We start from the raw sequence: 20715 nt of genomic DNA on the forward strand, positions 1-20715 counted from the left end.
TGTACCTTTTTCCTCTGTCACGTGTTGAAGTAACTTCTCAAGCTCAGGAAGTCTCAGCAACAAGACGCAATTTGGAAACGCGTCGTCCATCACAACTTGATCAAGGGGCTGAAACTTGCCCTGAAAAAGACTCTAGGCAGTCAGGCTGCAGGCACTCCAGTCAACAAACTCATATATTAAAAAAAAAAGAGAGAGAAGACGATGTATTACCTCATAGCTGGACCTTTAAACCAAGTTCAAGGCCACTTGTTCCACCTAAGGAACCCCTCACCTGGGACAGGCTTTAGAACCGACTCCCGGTCCCCTCAGGAAGCTCTGGAAGGCACTGGGGTTCCAACCAGTGGCAAGAAATGCCTCAGTTTAAATGTTCTCTTTTTCCTTCGATAGTAAGAATAATTCACAGGTTTCCCAGATCTGACTGTCTTCAGATTTCTACCTTAATCTATATTCTTTCATGATCAACCAGTATGTTAAATATTTAACTACTGTAAAACAATATTCGACTTGCATGTAATAGATTACCACACAGTCATGATATAATAATTTCATAATAAACTGCTTCATTCTTGTTTCCTTTACCATATATACATAAGGTTTTGGAATAAGCAACTTGTTTGAGTAAAAACTTAGTAACAGTTGGGATAGCTAGACAGACGTACTGACGTTAAAATAAAACGATAGTTTAAAAAAAACAGGTCAACATTTCAAAAGTACATACTAACATTTTTTAAAATTAAATAGGAAAAGGTCACATCTAAAGTGTATGGTGTGAAATATCTGAATGCCTCACGGGTTATTTTAAGGGTCACTTCAAGTACTTAAGAGAAAGGTGGTTTAAAATGAATGCGAACCACTGCCTTGAGCTTCATTCTACATGTGTCAACCTGAACCAGCCGTAGCACCCCCACTGCCTCCCAGAGGGCCAGGGTGAGGATAACTCACCTGGTCTTAATGGGAAAGAGGCAAAGAGCGCCCCAGGTTGTGGGAGGGCCTTTAAAGACACACCAGTACAGGTAAGGAGGCTGGCTGGTGGCTTCCTCCTGTTAGAGCATCCGAGGAAACACTGCAAATGGGAGCCACCTGAAGTTCCCATCTCCTTCCCTGAATACTTCCAGGGCCTTCCTGGTGGTGACTAGAACCATTTCTGTTCCTTAGAGACACGTGACTTCCCAGCCTCACTGCTTGCAGGCTCTAATCATATTGGCTACCATAGTAGCTTCCAGATAAGTGGAAATATGATTAAACCAAGGAATAAAACTTTACTCATCCACACTGAAGAACAGAGGATGTGGGAAAGGAGGACAATGAGAGAAGACACACTGCATCAGGAGACAGTATGACAAGGGGTTAAGTTAGCTTTATTACTTTCAGTATTTAGAGCAAATTAAATTTATATAAATGCAAAATGGGAATTTTGGAAATTTGGTCTAAGCACTCAATGAGAACCCATAAGCACTTAAACTATTTGCAAACATGAGAGTACCAAATAGGAGTCTTCTAAGTGCTTAAATAACGCATTCCTTAAAGTCGTTATTTCAAAGGTTTCCAAGCTGTGGTTGGTGGATCCCTGGGAGTCCCCAGTACCCTTTCAGGTATTCAGTCCACAAGCTCCAAACTATTTTCATAATAATAATAAGATGCTATTTTCATTTTCACCGTGTTGACATTTGCACTTGATGATTCCAACGCAAAGGCAGGTAAAGCCTCTGGCTCCTTAGCACCAGTCAGGGTGGTGCCAGCACACTGCCCGGCAGCCACTGCATTCTTCCCTGCCCTGGACCAGCAGTTAAAAAAAATGCCATTTTCACTTAAGGATATCCTTGATTAAGGAGCAGAAGCAACTACTTTTATTTAAATCTTGAGTCTTGAGTGCAAGTTGGTTAAATGCTCTGTGTGATGACGGTCAAGTGTGGCTAAAGCACTTTTGTCACCACCAAGGCTTCGGGACCATCTTAGGGAGAGGCACTGTGTGACTGCCCGCCTTGCGAGCAGAACTAGCTGCCTTCTTCTCAATTTTTCACCTGGGAAAAAACCACCATGAACTATGGGGTTATTCAGACTTGAGTATTTGGCAGAACATAAATGAAGTGAGCCTGTCATTTCAAGGGAAAGACTGACAGTACTTGTAGCCACTGATTAAACTTGAACCTTAGGGCAAAAATTAGAGTTGTAGACAATCTGTAGCTGCCACTATGAGAAGCTTCTCAATACTCGAGTTTTCTAAAGAGATCAGTGGTGACACTAAGTTAACAAAGGGGTGTGTGTGTATGTGTGTGTGTGTAAAACGAATTGTGACGACATCTGGAAGACCTCATAATTCAGTGAAACAGTATTTTCCAAATGAACAATGCATGATATTGCAAAGTAATAAGGGTGGAAGATCCATTCTCAGGGCACCAATAGATTTTAATGCAACAACATGTTAAAAACAAGACAACAGGCCCAAAATGGAGTCATTTGTGCTAAGCCCAAACAGAGACTTACTTAATTAGTTTCAGCTCTCCCAGAAATGGAACCTTAAACCAGTCGATCCGTCACCTCCTAATCAGCACTAGCCCGGTCATTTCCCTGACAGACCCCACCATCCCTGCACAACCCAGCCACGTTTAGTCCAATCTGACTGCCCTGTTCCTGTTCCCTTCTGGCTGTGAAAATCTTTCGTTTTGTAGTTCCCTGGAGCGCCTTTCTACCTGCAAGAACAGATTCCGCCCAATTCATGAATCACTGAATAAAGCCATTAAGGTCTTTAAAGTGTACTCATCTGAATTTTTTTTTTTTTAACAAGAGCATGGGAAGTTCATTGACAGGGTTTCAGATGTCACACTGCAACTAACTTTTAAGAAATTACCACTTGTTGGTTTTTGGAGTAGTATCAAAGCAGAATAGCCACGACTGTCAAAAGGCTAACATATGACGCCTCCCTTTTCTGACCTCATATGCGTAAGGCTGCATATTCTTCATACTCTTCCACTGAAGCAATGTATGGAACCAGGCTGAATGCAGAACCAGATGTGAAAATCCAGTTGTCTCCTCTCCAGCCAGACATCAAAGAGATTTGCAAAAACCTAAAACAGTGCCAGACTCCTCACTGACTTTCACTGTTTGTTTCATTAAAAACATGTTATATGCTAACATATTACAGGATTTTAATTTTTATTTTAAAAGTAAATTAATAAAACTGTTCTTAAACTTCTCAGTTTTAGTTTCCAATGTTGTAAATGTTGATAGCTAAAACCCACAGGAAACAAGAGCTCTTTGGGATCCTTAATAATTTTCATGAGTGTAAAGGTGTCCTGAGACGAAAATGCTTCAGAACCTCTGGCTGGACCTATTACTATTAACAAACTCTGTCTTTGTATTGCAAAGGTGAATTTTACTCCATCCGGGATTCCTTAAGTCACAGCTACAGCTTCCCCATTAATGAATTTTTGCTGGACACACCCCAGCTTACCTATTTCACAGTCTCTCACAAAGGGGCATTTGAAAGATGATAAATTTTTCTTCTCTTAAGGCCTGAGGTCAATTTCTTAACATTTGTACTGTATTTCAAAACTAATGAGGACGTAATAAAATTTTCATTGTTGGGCTTTGTCAAACAAGTCGGGCAGCAGCATGAAGGGTCAGGCAGTTCTCAGAAGTCATCGGTAAACTAGCCCCACGTCAAGCCGGGCTCAGGTGTGCGAGCCAGTGCTCTCATCCGTACCAGCCCACACGGTACACGCGCTCTACACCAACCAAGTTAAATCTGAGATCTGTGAGGAATCTACATTCGGATCACTACGAGGAGAGAGAGGAGATCAAGTTAAAACGATCTGTACTGTTTCCCCAGTGTTAATGTCTCAACCTGAGAAACTCACCTCTTTATCAGCCTTTACAAGGTAGTAGAGAAGCAGGAACAGAGGGTCCATGGGTGTGGCAAAGTGAAGAAGACCTCCTATAGATTAAAAAGAGAATCTGATGTCTTGGAAAGACAACTTAGTTATTTCAGCTTAATCCCAATGTGGAAATCATTCATTGAAAAATATATGTGAAATTTCAAACTCGGAAGTTCCTCTTACATGGGCCCAAGATCCTTTGTGATTCTCTCAAAAGACAGAATATGGCCCATGAGATTTTACTCCAAAGAGCTTCAAACCTGCTTTCCATGGAGGAGAGCCAAGACACTGAACTAGATCTTTAACTTTCCATTTCTTCTTTAGAAATCATTTTTAACAGAGGCCCTCCTCTCCCCTCTCTCCCACCCCCCACCAAAAAAAAAAAAAAAAAATAGCAGGGCTGGGGGGAATAGAGACAGAACGTGAACCAGGCAAATATCAGGAAACCTGTGTAAGTCCATCTACAAAGCTGCAGTGAAGTGTAATTTCCTGTGCTTTTGAGGATGAAGCCATGGGAAACCAATATTATTCCCTCTGTGGATGGCTCCTTCTGTGGACTCTGGGCTCACAGCTCTGAACTGCCAATGACTCAAAGCTCAGAGGTTGTTACCCATTCTAGACCCTGCCTTGTCCCCCATCCCCCCCAAAATGCAAGAGGGTAGGAGTCTAATAACAAGACTGAGCGTAAGAAACTGGAAACTGCAGTAAGATTAGTGGAGGTCTCCAGGCTGAAAGGATAAAAAGGCAACTCAAACCACCCCAGCCACGTGCTCCTCACTTTTCTTTACTATTCTCCACTCCAAGCATCCCAGAGTCCTTCTTCCATGAAAGTGAACCAGAAAAGGTATTTCATCAAAAGAATAAACAATTCATTTATCTCCATACTTATTAACATGGTTTCAGAAAACATGTATTTACTTTTAGTCTCTAACAGAGCAACCTACCTATACAGCCAAGAAATTCTAACCCTAAATTACATATATGAATCCATCTCATAGTATGTAAAAAAAATTAAGGATATAATTTTATATGATGACATTAGTTGATTATTTTTTTAAAAGTAGAATTTTATGAAAACAACCTATCAGAAGCTCTAAGTTCAGTTTATACATGGCATCCATTGTATTCAGAAATTAGAAACAGGTTTCTCAGTCTGAAGACAATATCCTGGTGGCCATTCCTAAAAACAGCTCTTTCTTCAAGGTTAAGTTTAAAAAGAAGATAATGATGAAAAAAGCAGGTATCTTTGCTGTGAACCAAAAACTATAAAATATAAAGTCTATTAAAAAAAAAAGCAGGTACCAAGTCAGACAGTCCAGAAGAGATGATCAATCACTGCCTCCCAGTATTTTCCAGTTTCATCTGGATATTACTGTGTCTACCCAGCGAAACCGAAAGGCAAGCATATTATGTTAGAAGTTGGAACTCTCATATATTGCCAAAAGAAAAATAATAAAAGGGAACAAGAAAAAGGAATGTGTACTTGGCACCTACCAGGCTATATATATACACAGACTACCATTGCATTTTGGCAACTGAAAACCACTTCACATCATCTCCTGCACACAGGTATATGAAATTCATCACAGGCAATAAACCTGTCTTCTGAACGCCTTAGAAGAAAGGCAAAGTGGCCTTTCTACCTTAGCACTACGTGGCGACACAGACAATCAAAAGAAAGCGGAGAGCTTAGAAAGCAATAGAAAGTACTCACTGGAAACAATGAGAGACCAGGCAGAGGGAACTCAGAGTGCCTCAACCATCCCATGACTCCCCGACTCTCTCCCACAACTGTCAGGGCTACACGTGGTATTCTTCCTTCCCAGTCAATGCTGCCTCCAAATCAAGGAACTCCAAAAGAAACAGAAATTGGGTGTTGGGGTTGTGAGTGTGTGTGTGTGTGTGTGTGTGTGTGTGTGTGTGTGTGTGTGTGTGTGTGTTGGGGGGTGGCAGTAGTAATTTATATGAAAAAGCATTCAAAAATATCTTTTTCTACTCTATTCTATTTTAGAAGCTTTGTCAGTATCAAATCTGCAAGGAAATGCATTGGTGGTATAAGAGTGAGCATGTTGCCTTCTGTTTGCAAGGAAATAAGATGTTAAAAACCTGAAGATCCTCAGAAGTGGCTGACAGAAGAGCAAAGAGTTTCCAGTCAACACAATGTGCCCTCCATGAAACAAAGTCATCTAACTTCTTAGTTGGGATGTGTCAGTGTTTTAGGAGACAAATCAGAGTTGGTAGTTAAAAATTTCCTACCATCTACAACACAAAGGTATTGATCTAAACTTTCTCAAATGATCCTTCCTTTCTCCTTGATTAAACCCTGCTCTGATGCCAATGAAGAAAGAACCACGGACCAGACTCCAAACCAGGAGATTAGACCGAGACTCCCATGCACGAAGGCTGGAAAAGCTAGGGGGTGTGTTTAGTTAATGGAAATATATACACTAGTCACTTACCTGATTGAACTGATTCATTTATAAACCAAGAATGGTTTTTTTCCTTGAAAACTTTTACTTCAAACAGCTGTGGTAGACACATATTGAACAAGTAAATGGCTCCTTCCCCTGTTGAGACAAATCTGTTTTTTATTTGTAAGTTTTCACACACACACACACACACACACACACACACACACACACACATTCTCTCTCTCTCTCTCTCTCTCTCTCTCTCTCTCAAAAGACTACCTAATAGTTCTGAGGAATGTTCCTAATACGAACATAAAGATACAGAGATACAGTCTCTACAAAGTGAGTCCAGGAAGGCTTGTAGCTATTACATACAGATGCTTCTTTTCCAGCTCCATCATCCTCATTGAACTTAGACCAATATATACGAAAGTGTAGATCATTTATCAACTGCCATAAAGCCTCTCACTGAGTCCTCCATCAGATCAGGAAGGAAAACCCATTCTTAAACTACCCAAACCTACTGGCTCAGCCAGATGGACTGCGCTGGCCTGTGGGCCAGTCTCCAGGGCAGCGTGCGTCACCAACACGGAGGGACGGAGACACCCCACAGGCCTGCACAGCTGAGAGGCCAGGGCCTTCCACTGTAAGCTGTGAGGAGTGAGGAAAGCCACACTCAACTGGATGAAAATTTCCCTTTCTTTCTCAAGATAAAAAATAAATACATAAAAAATGTTTAAAAAGGCTGTAAGGGGATGGAGGCTGTGCACATCTCCATGAATCTGAATGAATCCCTTCAATGCACAAATTTTTTTCCTAAACGCAGCACAATCAAGGACCCTGAGTTTGAATCTATCTCAGCCACATGCTGGGTGTGTGCCTTTGGGGAAGCTATGTAACCCTTTCGGTACTTCCGTTTCCACATCTGTAAAATGGAAGCAATACTGAACCTACCCTCTAAGGTTTTTATAAGGATTAAGAAGACAGAATACGTACACATAAAGTTCCTAATACGGTACCTGGCACATGAGTAAGTGCTCAGCCAAGGCTAGCCTTTATTTTTCCATAGTCAGTAGAGCAAAATGTTGTCCACAGACATTTAGATGAAACAAATTTAACAAGAAGCCTGGCTTTTTTGGTCCCTTTACTTTTGTTAGATGCTTTAGAACCTTTACTACTACCTGAAACTTCTCCTGAAAGCACATTTCTCACAGCTTAGCCTTATGTGCACCAAGGAGTTCCAAGTACGACAGCTGACCAATGACATTCCATTTCATTTTGAGGAAGAAAACACTGGAAGAAGCCAGAATTTTTGCCTCTCTTGTGGCTTCTATTTATGTGTCTTCCCAACAATAACAACAACAAGGCACCACCCACTGGATTACTCTTGCTTTCACTCCTCAGGATGACAGTCGCCAGGAGAATGCGCCAATTTGCTAAGTGTCAGATATCTACTCAAAACCTTATCGAATTAATAATAATCTTATAACACAAATCTTATAAAATAAACTAATGCGGAAACAATTCTACACAGAGATAAAAAATATCGCCAATATTACTATATACTTAGAGTGTATTTTAGTATTTTTAACTAAAAATTGTAAGACAAAACAAAATACACTGACTATAAAGTTAAAATTATTCCTGATAAAATATGCATCTCTTCAAAATACAATGTTTTTAAAGCAAAAAAATCACCCCCTGCAGGAAAAAAAATATACTATTTTTTTGACAGGACAAAATAAGAAAAGTACAGCTAAAAATGAAACCACTCAAAATCTTGGCGTGTCCAGTAAAAGCATTCCTGTTTTTTTAAACTCTGATTATTTATTTTACTTTGTAACATATAATGAATATAAATGGAGGCTAAGAAAAGTTGGCTTAAGAAGGCCAAGGAAAATTAATCTGCTTTCAAAGAGAAACCAAACACGCTACCTTTTTTTGTTTTGCCAGCATTTCTGATGAATGAACAAGTCTACGGATTAAAATTAAGAAGAAATAAAAAACACTTAGGTCGAGTGAATTATCTTAGAAGACTGGTAATGTCATTCACTTGCTTTTGTCATCATGTGATGCCATCTTATGTTTAAAAGCTATTCAGTAAAGACAAAACATACAAAGACAAACAAATATACACACTTTCAGTCATGATGTTTAAAAAAGTGCTCAAGTTACCATCATCAGAGGAGAGCGGAGGGGAGGAGAGCTTACCTGAACATGGGTTAACCAATTTCACAAACATAAGCCCAGTTTTCATCTTCTCTGCAGCATCTTTTAAATATTCTGGAAAGAAACGATGAGTTTGTAAAATTAAAAGATACTTGCTTTGTTGCTCAGTTTACTGTTTTCCTTTCCTCTATTTATATGATTTTTCTTTTCAAAAATTTTAACTCTGTCGCTTTCAAGCTGTGTGATCTTGTGCAAATTATCTATAAGGTGTAGTGGAATTTTAGGCAGTTTTAATTTGCTTCTTTGAGAAGTGACGAGGAGCAGGACTCAGGTGCCTGGGTTGTAACCTTGGCCCAACTACCTGGTAGCTTTGTCACCCCAGGCAAGGTTCTCATGTCCTGTCTTGGTCATCACACTTATCAAATGAAGATGACGACATATATACTTGCCTTCCAAAGGATTCAATTAGCTAATCTGTGAAAGTTCTTAACACATTCAGACAAACAGAAACACATAAATGACAGTACTTACTACTATTATTATTTTTATTGTTATTATTATTATGAAATAGAACACTTTAAAAATAAGTACTTATTGGACATTTACATTTTTCGCCCCTAAGTATCATTGTCTACTCATGTCCTCCGCGCATTTCCCCGGTAGGGCATTCATCTTCCTTTCACCACTTTATGGAGTCTTTGTACAGTAAGGATATCTTATCGATGCTGTTTTTAATGATTATTTTGCCACTTGGAAAATATAAAAATCTTTGTGTAATCCCATCAACATGTCCCTTCATGGCTGTCCATTTGTGTCACACTTAGAAAGGCCTTTTCTTCCTTAAGATTACATGAATTGCCCATATTTTCTTCTAACATTTTTACATTATATTTAACCTTTTTGGAACACATCTATGTATAAGATATGAGGAGACATCCAACTTTATTTCTTTTTCAGTGAGTTGTCCAGCTGTCTCAAGGCCATCTACTGAATAACCTAGGCTACATGTTTAAAACACATTTAGGAGTCTGTCTATAGGTGTTGAATTTTGACCCTCTAATCTGTGGCTATATTAGCATTAGGACTTCAATATTTTAATTACTGTAGCTTTAAAATACATTTTAACATCTGGCGAGTTAGGTCCTCTCATTATGTTTCCTCTACAATATTCTACTGTCAAAGTTTTAATCATGTAGATTAAAACATAAAAACCATGACAATTTCATTTATAACATCCTCATACATTTTGACTGGCATATTCATAGAACCCATTTAAAGAATTTCTCTCCAAAAGGAACCATGGGATTCTGTTTAATAAGGGAGCAGAGCAACAACCTACCAAGAGCAGATCAGAAAGCTTTGGGGAAGGAAATGTTTTAGTCACTTTTATTTCTACAGCCCTACTCCCTTTACCAGATCTTCATAAATGTAAATAAAACCAGCATGTTTAGAAATAGGCTTACTCTTACATGATATAAGTATAAATTTTTCTTAACAGGGACATTAACTATATTAAGAAAACAAAACCCTAATTTTGAGGTCTCCACATGCAACCAAATGGAGTAACAGAAACCCAACTTACCCTCCTACCTGAAACAACCAAAAAACAAAAACAAAAAAGACAAAATATGCGAAACAACTATTTTCAAGACACTGGAGGTGGAGCACGCAGGACAGTGATCTCCGAGATGGGAAACAAATGAGGTGAGCCCTGCAATTGCCCAGCTTACTGCCCTGAGAGAGTTTCCATGCCATGGTGCAGAATGAGAGAGCCCAGGTGAAGCCTGGCAGACTCCCTGAGTTGAAGAGATGGGAGAGTTCTCAAAACACCATGGCTAGAGTTCACAGGTCAGCACACAGGAAAGGAGAGAGCTACACAGAAAGAAAAGCTCAGAGATCTGCAAAGGGTACTGCTTGAGTATTCAACATAGTCCTGATCAGTGCATAGTGCATGCGTATGATATAACCACCTAAGGGCTAGGAGAAAAACTGCTGGACAGATTAGAGGGAACAGTACCCACATTCACTCAGGGCCCTGGATGGGGCCTATTCCTAGACAGACTGGAAAACGTCATAATTCAGGGGGCACTGGGTAGAGAACTCCAAAGGGTCTTGGCTCAGCAGTAGGGAACAAACAGCCCTAGACTAAATATTGCTCTGGTCTCACCAAACTAATTTTAAAACAAAGACCTAAAAGGATCAAACTGTTTCCATTTACCTCCGCTGTGTCCCAGAATGAAGTTCAAGATTATTTACAGAAATACAAAAATATTCATCCTCCAAAAAGGTAAAATTCAAAATGTCTGGAATCTAATCAAATATTACTAGGCATTCAAAGAAGCAAAAAAATATAATCCATAATGAGAAAAATAAACCAATTACTGAGAGAGGAGTATTGATATTAGACATAGATGTTATATGAATAGGCAAGAGGATTAAAAACCGTATTCTTCTTTTGTAAAGTACAAAAAGTTAAGCAGACACATAGAAGATTTTTTAAAAAGACCCAAGTTGAGATTTAAAAAAATACATCAGATATGATTAATGGTAGAAGAAAAGATGAATGAACTTGAAGACACAGCAATAGAAACTATCTAAAATGAAAAAATAGAGGTAAAAAAAGAATTAACACATCTTTAAAAGAAAAGAAAGAAAACATGATGAAGCTGTAGAAAATACTCCCCAAAAATGAAGGTGATCAATAGGCCCTTTTAGACACACAAGGGCTGAAAGAAATAATCACTAACGGACCCTCATGACAAAGAACGCTAAGGGAAGTCCTTCTGGTCAAAGGAATATGATACCCCATGAAAATATGAATCTAAACGAAGGAATGAGGAATACTGGTAATGGTGACTGCAGGGGTAAATAAGAATTTTTCCTATTATTTAAATCTCTTTAAAGATCACCGACAAAATAACAACAATTATTTATAAAATAATTATAAAAAGAACAACAAAAATAACAACAACTTAGCGCAGGGTTTGTAACATACGCATAAATAAAATATATGACCACAGCAGCATGAAGGCCAAGAAGGGAGAAATGAAAACATTCCACTGTAAGGTTCTCATACTCTATGTGGAGTGGTGTTAGATCACTTGAAGGCAGACGCAGTCATTTAAATATGTGCAGTAAACCCTAAAGCATCCAGTAAAACTATAAAACAAACAAAAAATGCTGTCACTAATAAGACAACAAAGGAGATGAAATAGAATCATAAAAAATACTCGATTCACAATTCAAAAGAAGGCAGAAAGGGAGTGAAAGAAGGACAAAGAACAGAGGAGACAAATGGAAAACAAACAGCAAGAAGACAGACTCAAACCTAACCAGATCAAAAACCATATTCAGTGCAAAAGGTGGAAATTGTCAGACTGGATAAAAAAGAAAGAAAAAATTACATGCTGCTGTAAGAAACACATTTTCTACATAAAGACGCAAGTAGATTAAAAGTAAAAGGAAGAAGATAGAGTGTGCTTAACATGCTAACACTAATTAAAAGGATGAAATGCTTCTGCTAATAACAAAGAATACTATCAGGGATAAAGAAGGTCATTTCATAATGATAGAATGATCATGAGGAAATAATTCTAAATGTTTATGATCACAAACACAGAGCTTCAAGATATACAAAGTAAAAATGGACAGAACCCTCTGCCCCTTCTCTCACTCTGGCAACCACTAATCTGTTCTCCATCTCTAAAATGTTGTCATTTTGAGAACGTTATATAAATGGAACCATACCGATTCAATTTTAAGAAGTCTTTTAAGACTTTCCTTTCTGCAACTTATAAAAATGTAAAGGGTAAAGTTTAGCACTGTTAAAAACCTTCCACAAAACTAAAACAGGTTGTGGTTTTCTCTCCTTTCCCCGCCTGCTGTTTCTCACTTTTCCAGCATCACATTTCTTCATTATGTCTCAAGGCATAGAAAAGGTGACTTCTCTCTTTTTCAGCAATACAGCCTTTATTTTATTTCTGTATGACAGTAAATCTTTCAACTGTAACTTGGTGAATTATCACTGATTTCTTTTAACAGAAAATTTTGGTTCTAGTGATTCTTGCCAGTACTCCTTCAGCTTTCCCATTCCTCTGAAACTTAAAATAACCGAATTTTACAAATAACTAGAATCTAGGAAAACATATTTTTAATAATTATTCAAGGAAAGCAGTGTTTCTATTTTTCCCAGGAAGGGCAGTAAGTCCAGAGGATTAGCTATAGCCTAAAATGTCAAACTATAAGAACTTTGGAATTACTAAGTACAAATAAATACTGACATTAATGTGTTCTGCTGCAAATGCCAGTGTTCTCTGAAATATGCTTTGAGATATATTAGTGTAGATAACACTGAAATGTTTATGCAGTAGGGAAAAAAAGTATCTTTTCTCATATTGAGCCAACAATATGAGAATATTGAGCTTGCTGTTGGTCTCGGTTTTTCAACACAGAATTCCAAGTGGGATGCTATACTCTTTAACTATAGAATGCATTTCAGAATTAATCTCTCCTGCCAACTTCATTCATTCATTTGTTAATTACTGATTAGTATAAATAGACCCAGCCCCTACCGATGGGCCATGGGGAACTTTTGGATATTCCATGGAAGAGACAGATATTGAATCAAATAATCACATAACTGTAGACTGCAAATATAACAACTGTTAAGAAAAAAAAATACATGGAATATGAGACCTTATGATAGAGACTATAACACAGACAAGGAGGTCTGGGAAGGCTTCCTGTGTCTAGCACTGGTTGAGTTCTTTGCTTTGATGGCTAAGGAGTCAAAGGAAATAATGCATTTACTTTACCAGCTAAATATTTAGTTGGCTCCTGGGCCAAAGCAGTCCACAAGCGGGCTTTGCTTGATATGCATATTTTTTTTAAAAAAATTTGAATTAGGTGCTAATATTTGGAAATCAGGTGATTTTACATAAAGTACAGATGTCAGATATATTTTCCCTAAATATGAAAAAAATTATTAGGAAAAGATTTTGCCTTGCACAATCAAAACACCTGGCAGCAACAAATTTATTTTGTCAAATGGCAACTACCACTGTCTACCCTTAGTCCTCCAAGGCATCTGTGCACTCATCGCATGGCTGGATGACTGTTGAACGCCACATCTGTCCTCACTTAACTGCATTCTCATTTTCTAGATTCCATGTACCCACTGCATATATCAGGTGCTGAATAAATAGCCATTTAGTATTAAACACTGTCCTCTTATTGAAACTGATTTCTATGACCAGTTTTACTATTCCAGGCACTGAGGATATAGCTATGAAAAAGACAAAGCCCCTGTGCTCACAGAGACTGTATTCAATACACGCCTTCACCTTCTCCTGTCTTACTTCTCCATCCCAGTCCCTCCATCCTCATGCTGGGCCCTCACCTCTCAACCATCCAGTCCCAGGGCAGGGAAGAGGACTCAGATCTGCCAGAACCTAGAGGCCCTGTGTCCAGAACCGCACTGTTAAAACAGAAATAAAATGCATTCCATAAATGTGAGCCACATAGGTAATTTAAAATTTTCTAGGAGCCACAATAAAAATAGGTAAAATTAGTTTTCAACGATATATTTTATTTAACCCAGTGTATCTCAATATTTTCATTTCAATATATTAAAAACATGAAATGTGTTAACACGATGTCAGCTGTGGGTTTTTCATAGATGCCTTTTATCAGATTAAGAAAGTTTCTTATTACTGATTTTTTGAGTGTTTGTTATCCTTCCTAGGATAAATCCCACTTGGTCATGGTGTATAATCCTTTTTACACGCTCCTGGATTTGGTTCGCTAGTTCTTGAGGGTCTTTGCATCTGTGTTCATAAGAGATATTGGTCTGTAATTTTCTTATGACATCTTTGTCTGGTTTTGGTATAAGAGTAATACAGGCCTCATACAATGAGTTGGGAAGTATTCTTTTTCCATTATTGGGGAAAGTTTATAAAAAAAATTGGTGTTAATTTGTTCAGTGTTTAAAGATTTTTACCAGTGAAGCTATCTGGGACTAGGCTTTATGGGAAGGTTTTAATTTACTGATTTAATCTCATTACCTGCTATAGGTCTGTTCAGATTGCCTGTTTCTTCTTGAGTCACTTTTTTGTAATTTATACCTTTCTAGGGATTTGTCCATTTCATCTACATTCTCTATTTTGTTGGCATACGGTTGTTTATAGGATTCCTTTATGATCTTTTTTTTCATTTCTGTAAGATCAGTAATAATGCCCTCTATTTCATTCCTAATCTTAGTAATCTGAATCTTTTTTTCCTTGGTTAGTCTAGCTAAAGATTTGTCAATTTTGTTTATCTTTTCCAGGGGCCATTTTTGGTTTCACTGATTTTTCTCGTTTTACTATTCTCTACTTTATTTCTTCTCTAATCTTTATTTCCCTCCCTCTGTTTGCTTTGGGTTTGATTTGTTCTTCTTTTTCTAGTTTCTTAAGGTGAAAGATCATGTCTTTTTTATGATTAGGTTATTGATTTGAGATTTAAAAATATATATAGGCATGTACAGCTATATATTTTACTCTAAACTCTGCTTACTTGCATTTCTTATGTTTTTGATATACTGGGTTTCATTTTCCTTCATTTCAAAGTACTTTCTAGTTTCCCTTATAATTTCTTCTTTGATCCATCAATTATTTAGGAGTATGTGGTTTGATTTCCATATCCGTGAGTCCCTTAAATTTCCTTCTATTAATTGTCTTTCACTATTAGTGAAAATTCATTTCACTATTTTTACAGAACGTATTTTGTATAATTTCAGCCCTTTTACATTTATTGATGTTTGCTTTATGACCTATGGTACGGCCTACGCTGCAGAATGTTTTATGTTCACTTGGGAAGACTGTGTATCACAGTTAGGTGGAATGTTCTACAGATGCTTCTTAGGTCTTGCTTGTTTATAGAGTCGTTCAAGTCTTCTGTTTCCCTGATGATCTTCCTCCTAGTTGTTTTATCCATATTGAAATGGGTTATTGAAATCTCCCACTATTATTGTTCAATTGTCTATTATCATCCTTCAATTCTGTCAGCTTCTGGTTCATGCATTTTGGGGCTCTGCCATTACATGCATATAAGTTTCTAACTGTTATATTTTCCTAATAGACTAAACTTGTTATCATTATAATATGCCCCTCTTGTGTCAGGTAATGATTTTTGTCTTATAGTCTATTTCATCTGATATTAGTATAACCACTTCAGCTCTCCCTTGGTTATTACTCTTTGCATGGTTATGTCTTTTTCCATCGTTCATTTTCAACCTATTTGCATCTGTGACTCTAAAGCGCGTCTGTGATTTTAAAGTATGTATCCCGTAGATAGTATATAGTTGAATCATGTTCGCCACCCCACCTCCATTCTGCCAATCTCTACCTTCCAATAGGAATTTTTAATGCATTTATATTTAATGTAATTACTGATGAAGTAAGATTTATATCTGCCATTTAACTCTTTGTTTTCTATATGTCTTATGTTTTTGTTCCTTTATTCCTCTATTACTAACTTCTTTCCTGTTAAACAGATATTTTCCAGTGCACAATTTTAATTCCCTTGTTGTTTCATTTACTATATTCTTAGTGGCTGTCCTGGGAATTACCTTCAGCACCTTAACTTACAAGAATGTAGTTCAGATTAATACTGACTTGAAAACTGTAATAACATATAGAAATTTTCCTGCAGTGTAGTACTTTTCCTTCCCCCTCCTTTGTATTATTATCATACAAATTACATCTTTATATAAGCCAATCAATAGTTTTATAATTATTGCCTTATAAAGCTGTATTTTAAACCAGATAGTAGAAAGAGTTACAAACAAAAATACACTTGTACTGTTTTTTACATTTATCTATGTGATCTACATTCTTCATGTGGATTCAAGTTACTGTCAAGTGCACTTTTTTCAATCTGAAGGACACCCTGTATGATTGCTGGAGACAGGTGTAGTAGTGGTGAATTCTTTCAGTTTTTCTTTATCTAGGAATGCCTTAGTTTCTCCCTCAGTTTTGAAGGAGTTTTGTCAGATAGAGAATTCTTGGTTGAGCATTTTTCTTTCAGCATCTTGAATGTGTCATCTCATTAACTTATGGCCTCTATGGTTTCTAATGAGAAGTTAGCTGTTAATCTTATTGAGGATCCTTGTACTTGATAGGTCATTCTTCTCTTGATTTCAAGATTCTTTCTTCATGTTTGTCTTTTGACAGTTTGACTATGATGTGAATAGGTGTGGATCTCTTTTAATTTATCCCCTTGCAGTTTACCGAACTTCTTGAATTTGTAGATTACTTTTCATCAAATTTGGGAAGTGTTTCACCATAATTATTTAAATATTCTTTCCCCCACTTTCTCTTTCTCTTCTCTGGGACTCCCATTATAAATATATTGATTTCCTTGATGGTGTACTACAGGTTTCTGAGACTGTGTTCAGTTTTCTGAATTCTTTTTTCTTTCTGTTCCTCAGGCTGGATAATCTCAATTGATCTGTCTTCAAGTTTGCTATTTCTTTCCTCTTCTAGCTCAAATCTGCTGCTGAGCCTGCTAATGACATTTTCTTTTCAGTTATTGTACTTTTCAATAGCAGAATTTACATATTCTTTTGTAATTTTTCTCTCTCTTTATTGATACACTCTATTTTGTGAGACTCCATTGTCATACTTTATTTCTTTAGACATACTTTGCTTTAGTTCTTTAAGTATATTAATAATAGCAGATTAAAGTCTTTGCAGAATAAGTCCACATTTGGCCCCCTCAGGGGCAGTATGTATAGATTACTTTTTCCCCTGTGTATGAGCCATACTTTCTTGTATCTTTATGCGTCTCATATCTTTTTATTGAAAGCTGAACATTTTAGATAATATAATAATAGAAGTGACAATTCGGAAATCAGACTCCCTTTCAATACTTCTCTAAGATTTACTGTTGTTGCTCCTTTCGGTCATCATTGCAGTTGTTACAATTTGTTTGTTTAGTGACTTTTCTGGCCTAATCCTGTAATCTCTATTCCCTGTAGTGCAACCACTGATATCTCAGTTAGCTTAGTGGTTAGCTAATGATTGGTCTGAGATTTCCTTAAATGTTTTGAATCAAAAAGTCTCTCAATGTTTGCTGCGGGCGTCTGCATGTGTTAAGGCACCACACCAACACTCAGGCAATTTAAACTTCTGCCTTAGCTTTTAATAATGCTTGCCTAGGGCCTCAAGGTCAGTCCAAGGTGAGAGATTAGGGCCCTCTCAGGTATCTCCTAGGCAGGCACACAGCCCTCTAACTCCCTAGGAATATGTCAAGAGCTTTTCAAAGCCTTTTATGGAGCTCTTATTCCCATATCTTCCTTTTAAGTTTTTGGCCAGGTTCTTATTTGCCCCATTGATAATGCCCCCTCAGCAGGTGATATGTTAAACTGCTACTAACTGTTTTGACAAAGGCCTTAGGATAGGGTTTTCCTGCAGAGCGAGTTCTGAGCTCCAATCAGGTCAAATGACAATGCCCTGTGAACAGGTTTTTTCCAGGGAGCTGCAAGACAGGTCACACAGGGACAATGCTCTGGGAATCAGATTTTTTTTCCTTTTTTTTTTGAGGAGCTCCAAACAAGGCCTGCCCATCCAGTGGCTGCTAGGCTGCTGGTTTTCAAGGTTACTGCAGATCTGAGTAAATGGAGATGGGAGCAGTTCAAGTTGCAATGCCACAAACCCTGTTCAATGAGATTCAGCAGTTTTTCCTGAATAAACACTCCTCAGATTGTTGGAAGCCTTTGGCTAATTCTGAAGAGTTCTGAAAAAGTTGATTTTGGCCATCTTTGCCAATGTTTTCATTGCTTTTATGGAGTGGTGGATTTACCCCCACCAGATTTTGAAGGCTTATATAAAAATAACTCGTATCGCTTTAATACTTCTAATACATTCCTTAGTCAATAATTTTGTGTGTGCCTTAGGCACATAACATCACTTAAAAAAATATTTTTAATTGAAGTATAGTCAGTTTACAATGTTGTGTCAACTTCTGGTGTACAGCACAATACTTCAGTCATATAGGAACATACTTACATTTGTTTTCATGTTCTTTTTCACCATAGGTTACTACAAGATATTGAATATAGTTCCCTGTGCTATACAGTATAAACTTCTTGTTAAAATTACTTTTGACTTTAAACTAAAGGCTCTGTCAAAGATAAAGAGTTCTTTTACCTTCATTTGAATGTGGAAAATTCTGGGTCATCCCATGGGCCAGTTGCTCACCCACCAAGCTTAGAAGCTCCATCTTTTTTCTAATCTAACTTTTACCTGTATCTAGCACAGCTGAAGGATAGCTAAATTAATTAGGGAAGAAAAATGTGCTTTTAGAATAATGGGAAGGAATCGGAAAAGTAGGAGTGGGAGTATAGAGAAGGATTTTCCTCTATAAACCTATTTTTAACTGATGCCTATTTCTTTGATAATCTCAGCATAGAACACAAGATCTGGAGTCAGGTCCATAATCCAATCCCAGCTCCTCTTCTTACTCAGCAGTGACTTTGGGCAAGAAATTCAACCTCTCCATCTCTCACTCGTCTCATTTACAAAATGGGCATAATAATTATTTCACAGTTTTGTTAGGCTTAAATGTAATATATGTCGAAGTGCCTACAACATGCAATAAATACTTAATTAAAAATCAGTTCCCTTGCTCTCAGCATGGAAACGTTAAGAACATGTAGGGAATATTAAGATAAAAATACAAAAGCTAAGAATTCTAAGCACATAACTGCCAAAGGGTCTAACAATTAGCTTTCCAAGAGGAGATTAAATTAGGACCAGTACAGGCATACTGCAGAGATACTGCTGGTTCAGTTCCAGACCACTGCAATAAAGCAAGTATCACAATAAAGTGAGTCACACAAATTGTTTGGTTTCCCAGTGCATATAAAAGTTATGTTTATACGATACTATAGTCTACTAAGTGTGTAATAGCATTATGCCTAAAAAAAAGTACATATTTCAATTTAAAATATTTTATTGCTAAAAAACGCTATCATTTGATCTTTCACCGAGCTGTAATCTTTTTTGTAACAGTAACATCAAAGATCACTGATAACATAACAAATATAATAATAATGAAAAAACTGAAATATGCCAAGAATTACCAAATGTGACACAGAGACACGAAGTGAACAAATGCTGTTGGAAAAAATGGTGCCAATAGACTTACCCAATGCAGTTGCCACAGACTTGTTGATTTGTTAAAAAAAAAAAAAACACAGTATTTGCAAAGCACAATAAAATTATGCCTGTATATTCTTTCTAAGAAGCCTGAACACAGTGCATTTTATGTGCAAAAATTAAGATGACGTAAGTGAAGTACCCAGGAGTTCCTGGCACATGGAATATGCTTGATAAGTGTTACATGAATTTGTTGCTTGATTTTAGCAAAAGCTCAGTAAAAAACGGTAAAACAAGTTTTCATACTTAATGAGCCAAACTTCACTCATCTAGAAAATTTATTCACATGCAACACCTTCTTCCAAAACCATGCTGAATAAAATAAGACCTTTTCACATTATGGTTTTTAAAGAGTAAGCTCTATACTTTCTTTTCCTGACTGTTGTCTCTTATATAAGGGATGACATAAGCCATGCTGGCTAAAAGAGTGTTTCTACAAAAACAAAAAATTCAGACAAATCAGAAGCAGGTACTCAGTCCTTTTGGCCATTACAGATTCAATAATATCTTAAACTTCCCAATTATCTCAAGCCCTGCCACTTGAGTTTATGTCTAACCAATTCCACACAGTTTTCTTATGGTCTCTGAGTTCTGTATAAAGATCCGGTTTTATGTCCCACTGGTCACCATTAACTCTTGCAGCAAATCTTCCATCTGTTTACCATACCGATCTAAATACCTCAACAAAAGGAAACTCTGATTGCTACTTTCCTGACATTTGAACTTTAAAGAAAACATACCAATGACAAAGAGACAATTGTGGCCAGTGAATGTAAAATAACAAATAACAGCTAATATGTGTGCGGCACTTACTATAGACCAGACAGCGTCCTTTATGTAAATTATGTAATATAATCCTCATAGTAAGTATCTCTGTGAGGTAGGGTACCATTTTAATTTCTACCTTTTTAGATGAGAAATTTGCTAAAGTAAGAAAGCTGTCCGAGGTCATGGAGCTATTCAACTACACAGAGAGCCAAGATTTAAATCAGGCAACAAATGTTTTAAACTATGACCCTGGAGAAACTCTTAATCTGAAGTCCCATCCTTCTTAACTCAGGA

The 20715-nt window shown here is 37.3% G+C and overlaps 1 protein-coding gene across 9 annotated transcripts in view; it reads right to left on the reverse strand.

The window, feature by feature from the left end:
* Window positions 1-20715, reverse strand: part of RNASEH2B (ribonuclease H2 subunit B) — a 74055-nt gene that overhangs the window by 31705 nt on the left and 21635 nt on the right. For 8 of the 9 annotated variants that reach the window (XM_074378128.1, XM_074378130.1, XM_074378134.1 and 5 more), the window contains 4 exons: window positions 8498-8569; window positions 6335-6442; window positions 3858-3934; window positions 6-120 (listed from right to left, as the gene is read on the reverse strand). In XM_074378128.1, the coding sequence (XP_074234229.1) occupies window positions 6-120; window positions 3858-3934; window positions 6335-6442; window positions 8498-8569 (372 nt within the window). Of the gene's footprint in view, window positions 1-5; window positions 121-3857; window positions 3935-6334; window positions 6443-8497; window positions 8570-13853; window positions 13932-20715 lie in introns of all 9 variants that reach the window. The other variant, XM_074378132.1, reaches the window with a different exon arrangement.

This window comes from Camelus bactrianus, chromosome 14, assembly GCF_048773025.1.
Source record: "Camelus bactrianus isolate YW-2024 breed Bactrian camel chromosome 14, ASM4877302v1, whole genome shotgun sequence".
NCBI classification, from domain to species: domain Eukaryota; kingdom Metazoa; phylum Chordata; class Mammalia; order Artiodactyla; family Camelidae; genus Camelus; species Camelus bactrianus.